At 45.8% G+C, this 6,498-nt stretch overlaps 1 protein-coding gene across 1 annotated transcript; it reads right to left on the reverse strand.

Moving 5' to 3' along the window:
* Positions 1-2,484: 2,484 nt before the first annotated feature.
* Positions 2,485-5,814, reverse strand: dhrs13a.3 (dehydrogenase/reductase (SDR family) member 13a, duplicate 3). Its single transcript, XM_042296293.1, has 5 exons — positions 5,551-5,814; positions 5,314-5,432; positions 5,042-5,165; positions 4,283-4,609; positions 2,485-2,960 (listed from the first exon to the last, which is right to left on the reverse strand). Exons 1-5 carry the CDS (start codon positions 5,675-5,677, stop codon positions 2,701-2,703), a joined length of 957 nt encoding a protein of 318 aa, XP_042152227.1. The 5' UTR covers positions 5,678-5,814; the 3' UTR covers positions 2,485-2,700.
* Between the last annotated feature and the right edge of the window lie 684 nt (positions 5,815-6,498).

A 6,498-nucleotide genomic window follows, 5' to 3' on the forward strand; every position in this document is an offset into this window, starting at 1 on the left:
TAAGTGTAGCTACCCAGTCACAGTGAATGTTATGAATGACCTGACTGACAACTGTGGGAAAGTTCAGTCATTAGTCATCAATCCCTAATCTATGACATTGTGCCACAAAACCAGTGTAAATCTTTCTCTTTAAAAGCACACAAGTATAAACATATATCAGTACAGCGCTTTCTTCTTCAGAAAACATTCCTCCACTGAATATTGTGAGACAAGCACATGGTATAAGTCCATCTTTGGACCTGCAGTAAGGCCTCCTTCAAAAAGGCACATCAGTCATCAGAAAGTGGCTTTGTTCACTGGAAGTGTTATCCCTCTGTGCTGTTAGTTCACTGGAAGTGTTATCCCTCTGTGCTGTTAGTTCACTGGAAGTGTTATCCCTCTGTGCTGTTAGTTCACTGGAAGTGTTATCCCTCTGTGCTGTTAGTTCACTGGAAGTGTTATCCCTCTGTGCTGTTAGTTCACTGGAAGTGTTATCCCTCTGTGCTGTTAGTTCACTGGAAGTGTTATCCCTCTGTGCTGTTAAAGGTGTTAGTTCACTGGAAGTGTTATCCCTCTGTGCTGTTAGTTCACTGGAAGTGTTATCCCTCTGTGCTGTTAAAGGTGTTAGTTCACTGGAAGTGTTATCCCTCTGTGCTGTTAAAGGTGTTAGTTCACTGGAAGTGTTATCCCTCTGTGCTGTTAGTTCACTGGAAGTGTTATCCCTCTGTGCTGTTAGTTCACTGGAAGTGTTATCCCTCTGTGCTGTTAAAGGTGTTAGATCACTGGAAGTGTTATCCCTCTGTGCTGTTAAAGGTGTTAGTTCACTGGAAGTGTTATCCCTCTGTGCTGTTAGTTCACTGGAAGTGTTATCCCTCTGTGCTGTTAGTTCACTGGAAGTGTTATCCCTCTGTGCTGTTAAAGGTGTTAGTTCACTGGAAGTGTTATCCCTCTGTGCTGTTAGTTCACTGGAAGTGTTATCCCTCTGTGCTGTTAAAGGTGTTTGTTCACTGGATTCCAGTGTTATCCCTCTGTGCTGTTAAAGGTGTTTGTTCACTGGATTCCAGTGTTATCCCTCTGTGCTGTTAAAGGTGTTTGTTCACTGGATTCCAGTGTTATCCCTCTGTGCTGTTAAAGGTGTTTGTTCACTGGAAGTGTTATCCTCTGTGCTGTTAAAGGTGTTTGTTCACTGGAAGTGTTATCCCTCTGTGCTGTTAAAGGTGTTTGTTCACTGGAAGTGTTATCCCTCTGTGCTGTTAAAGGTGTTTGTTCACTGGAAGTGTTATCCCTCTGTGCTGTTAAAGGTGTTTGTTCACTGGATTCCAGTGTTATCCTCTGTGCTGTTAAAGGTGTTTGTTCACTGGATTCCAGTGTTATCCCTCTGTGCTGTTAAAGGTGTTTGTTCACTGGATTCCAGTGTTATCCCTCTGTGCTGTTAGTTCACTGGAAGTGTTATCCCTCTGTGCTGTTAAAGGTGTTAGTTCACTGGAAGTGTTATCCCTCTGTGCTGTTAGTTCACTGGAAGTGTTATCCCTCTGTGCTGTTAAAGGTGTTAGTTCACTGGAAGTGTTATCCCTCTGTGCTGTTAAAGGTGTTAGTTCACTGGAAGTGTTGCTGTTCACTGGAAGTGTTATCCTCTGTGCTGTTAGTTCACTGGAAGTGTTATCCCTCTGTGCTGTTAAAGGTGTTAGTTCACTGGAAGTGTTATCCCTCTGTGCTGTTAAAGGTGTAGTTCACTGGAAGTGTTAAGTTCAGAAGTGTTATCCCTCTGTGCTGTTAGTTCACTGGAAGTGTTATCCCTCTGTGCTGTTAAAGGTGTTAGTTCAAAGTGTTATCCCTCTGTGCTGTTAGTTCACTGGAAGTGTTATCCCTCTGTGCTGTTAAAGGTGTTTGTTCACTGGATTCCAGTGTTATCCCTCTGTGCTGTTAAAGGTGTTTGTTCACTGGATTCCAGTGTTATCCCTCTGTGCTGTTAAAGGTGTTTGTTCACTGGAAGTGTTATCCCTCTGTGCTGTTAAAGGTGTTTGTTCACTGGAAGTGTTATCCCTCTGTGCTGTTAAAGGTGTTTGTTCACTGGAAGTGTTATCCCTCTGTGCTGTTAAAGGTGTTTGTTCACTGGAAGTGTTATCCCTCTGTGCTGTTAAAGGTGTTTGTTCACTGGATTCCAGTGTTATCCCTCTGTGCTGTTAAAGGTGTTTGTTCACTGGATTCCAGTGTTATCCCTCTGTGCTGTTAAAGGTGTTTGTTCACTGGATTCCAGTGTTATCCCTCTGTGCTGTTAAAGGTGTTTGTTCACTGGAAGTGTTATCCCTCTGTGCTGTTAAAGGCCACTGGACCCGAATAGGCAAAGTGAGAGCGAGGACTCCTTCCATCCGTGCAAAAATACAATTGTGAAGTAGTGGTGTAGGAGGACATTATATTAACTATATTAATCACCTGGAATCATTTGTTTATTAACAAAGTCTATTAACTGACATTGCTGACTAAGATCAAGAAATGGTCATTAGAAACGGAATGTAAGTATTTAATAACATTGTGAATGAAATGAATTCCAAAAAAACAAAGCAAAATCATAAGTTACAAGGCATCATTGGTGATAACAAGGCATTAGTCAGAGAGAGAGCGAGAGTCCTTCACTGACATTATTTACCATTGTTAGAGTGGAGAGTTCAATATCTTGTCAGTATATTCCAAAATCTTTGCCATGGCTAGAATCCGAGTCTCTCAGGATAGGTTGGATAGCCTCTCACTCACCTCCCACAGCTTCCTAGCCAAAGCATCGTCCCGCCCCTTGGCGCCTACTTCCTGTAGAGCACATGAAGAGAAGTAGCGTCCACTCAGCGGCTCGATCCCCTCTTGGAGGGCACAGTGTAGGGTGGTCTGGGCTCCCCTCTCAGCATCCATGAAGAAAAGCTTAGAGATGGGCTCCAGAAAGAGCCTCTGCCATAGTTTCAGGTTGCGACCGAACTCAGTGTGAATGACCCCTAAATGACAAATGGTAATTTAGTATGGGATAGGATGGAATAGAATAAACCACATTGTCTGCAATGTTTTGCAAACGCAGTACTGCTGTGTAAAAACACACTATACAATACACACTTGACACATACTAGCCATCTGAAACATCAAACAGTCTGCATATAGATTACAGAAAAGCTCAAATGTAAAACCAAGTAAGAAGGATCCCTTCTAGGTTCTCCAAGGCAGAGCAACTGACCTGGGTGGAGGCTGTAGGTGGAGAGCAACTGACCTGGGTGGAGGCTGTAGGTGGAGAGCTACTGACCTGGGTGGAGGCTGTAGGTGGAGAGCTACTGACCTGGGTGGAGGCTGTAGGTGGAGAGCTACTGACCTGGGTGGAGGCTGTAGGTGGAGAGCTACTGACCTGGGTGGAGGCTGTAGGTGGAGAGCAACTGACCTGGGTGGAGGCTGTAGGTGGAGAGCTACTGACCTGGGTGGAGGCTGTAGGTGGAGAGCTACTGACCTGGGTGGAGGCTGTAGGTGGAGGGCAACTGACCTGGGTGGAGGCTGTAGGTGGAGAGCAACTGACCTGGGTGGAGGCTGTAGGTGGAGAGCTACTGACCTGGGTGGAGGCTGTAGGTGGAGAGCTACTGACCTGGGTGGAGGCTGTAGGTGGAGAGCAACTGACCTGGGTGGAGGCTGTAGGTGGAGAGCTACTGACCTGGGTGGAGGCTGTAGGTGGAGAGCTACTGACCTGGGTGGAGGCTGTAGGTGGAGGGCAACTGACCTGGGTGGAGGCTGTAGGTGGAGAGCAACTGACCTGGGTGGAGGCTGTAGGTGGAGAGCTACTGACCTGGGTGGAGGCTGTAGGTGGAGGGCAACTGACCTGGGTGGAGGCTGTAGGTGGAGAGCAACTGACCTGGGTGGAGGCTGTAGGTGGAGAGCTACTGACCTGGGTGGAGGCTGTAGGTGGAGAGCAACTGACCTGGGTGGAGGCTGTAGGTGGAGGGCAACTGACCTGGGTGGAGGCTGTAGGTGGAGAGCAACTGACCTGGGTGGAGGCTGTAGGTGGAGAGCAACTGACCTGGGTGGAGGCTGTAGGTGGAGGGCAACTGACCTGGGTGGAGGCTGTAGGTGGAGAGCAACTGACCTGGGTGGAGGCTGTAGGTGGAGAGCAACTGACCTGGGTGGAGGCTGTAGGTGGAGAGCAACTGACCTGGGTGGAGGCTGTAGGTGGAGAGCAACTGACCTGGGTGGAGGCTGTAGGTGGAGAGCTACTGACCTGGGTGGAGGCTGTAGGTGGAGAGCTACTGACCTGGGTGGGGGCTGTAGGTGGAGAGCTACTGACCTGGGTGGAGGCTGTAGGTGGTAACGCTGGTCCCCTCCAGGCGGTTGGCCAGCTCCCGGGTGAAGAGCACGTTGCACAGCTTGCTGTGGCAGTAGGCCCTGAAGTTATGCCAGGTGGACTGGCCTGACACCAGGTCCTTGTGGGTACCCAGGAGGGCAAAGTCGACAGAGCCTAGTCGGTGTAGGAGAGCCGACACGTTGACAACACGACTAGGGCCACACTCCTTCAGCCGGTCCAGCAGCAAGCAGGTCAACAGGAAGTGGCCTAAGTGGTTTACCCCAAACACCATGCCGAACCCATCCTCAGTGTAGCCAGGCCCCAGCATTCCTGAAACAAATCACATTTTATTGGTCACATTAGCCGAATACAACAGGTATAGAGAGTACCTTGAAATGTTTACTTATGAGCCCATTCCCAACAATGTAGAGCTAAAAAGTAAGAAAAATATTTGCTAAATAAAAAAAGGAAATAGTAACACAAAATAACAATAACGAGGCAATTTAAAAGGAGTACAAATACTGAGTCAATGTGCAGGGGTATGAGGTAGTTGAGGTAATTCAAGGTGACAGACAGTGAGACCAGAGACAGGGAGTAAGGCTACACATAATGTCCAAGTATTTCTATATTAGTCTTAAAATGTGTGTATTATTTTATCCATAGGGTAAGAAGAGATGTTAATTCAATAGGGTTCACTGAATAGAGAAAGTGTGTTTTATGTATTGGGAATGAATGTTTACATTCCCTCTTTCTCTGCCATACCTGCATTGTTGATGAGCAGGTCCAATCTGCGCTCAGTCTTCAGGAAGGTTTCAGCAAAGGAGCGAACAGACTTCAGACTGCCCAGATCCAGATGCATGAACACCACCTCATTGCTCCCACTCTCCTATAGAACAGAGGAGGAATCCAACAGTGGATTTCCAACACCATACATTTTCACACAGGGCAAACAAATCCCTGATCAGTATGTATTGAGATGGCTATGCCACAACATAATATTTAGATTATTATGTTATCAATAAGGCTCCTCTAACCCTTCTGATATCATAGACAGCAGCCTCAGCTTTCTGTTTGCAGCGGCAGGCAAGGATGACCCTTGCACCTCTCTTGGCCAAATCCAAAGCAGTAGCCTTTCCAATACCAGTGTTACTCCCTAGGGAACAACAAAACACATGTTAATGTAAAGGTCTTCCACATGAACGCACTTAAAACGTGCGCACACTAAATCAGTCCCCATCACATAGTAAGGCAACAAAATGTGCCTAACTAACCTGTTACGATAGCAGTCTTTCCTTTAAGTGTCACAGAGCTCGTGCATCTTGATCCTCTGATCACATTGTAATAAAGTATCAAATACAACGCAATCCCTACTGCCAGAATAGATAGCAAAACCGACATTATTACAGTACCGAGCGTTGTTTCCGAATTCGGGAATGTAATTTAGTTTGAAAGCTATCAAAGTTCAGCTGGCTAACATACTGCATGTGCTGTTTTTGTTTTTATTACGCCCTCAACAGCTTCCGGGTTTAATTTATACATGCAGTACGGAAGTATTCCACCAGATGTCGTTTTTGTAATCTGCATGAAAATCGGCTCCATATTGAGGGCATAGATCACTTTCGGATGGAAAGTGGAATTCGAGATCAACATCTCAGATTTTTTTTAAACAAAAAAACATTAATAGTTGATCACTACATGATCACTACATATTAACTACGCTTGAATTGCCCTGCCAATGTTGTTCTTCTCAGGCCATTTTGCAATTTAAAAAATGTAGGTAGGCCTATATGATCACACTAGTAATATATAATATGTGGTATTGCTTGTGAGCCGAGTGAGCATAATAAATCGTTTTTTTTTTACTGTACAGATGGCCAGCATCTGATGGTCAGTCTGCGGGGAAGGAGGGAGCAGCCGTGAAGCTGCACCTCACCCGACTCACCGTCCCTCCTCTCTTCCTCACTCGACTGAGGAAATCGGACAGTCTTCCAGTTCCAGCTGATGACTCAACTCACACTGCATACATTTTGCCTCATGCAGCAATTAATGTTGTTACTCCTATGACCAGAGAAATTGTTCTATTCCTCGATATTAAAAAAGACAAATAACCCCGAAAGCCTATCGAAACGCACATTTTATGGCTTATAATACTGTTGAACAAAGTGTTGACACTGCTAACAATTTACACATGAATTTACTCATTAAAAAATCTATTTGCT

Source organism: Oncorhynchus tshawytscha, linkage group LG13 (genome assembly GCF_018296145.1).
Source record: "Oncorhynchus tshawytscha isolate Ot180627B linkage group LG13, Otsh_v2.0, whole genome shotgun sequence".
Taxonomy (NCBI): Eukaryota; Metazoa; Chordata; class Actinopteri; order Salmoniformes; family Salmonidae; genus Oncorhynchus; species Oncorhynchus tshawytscha.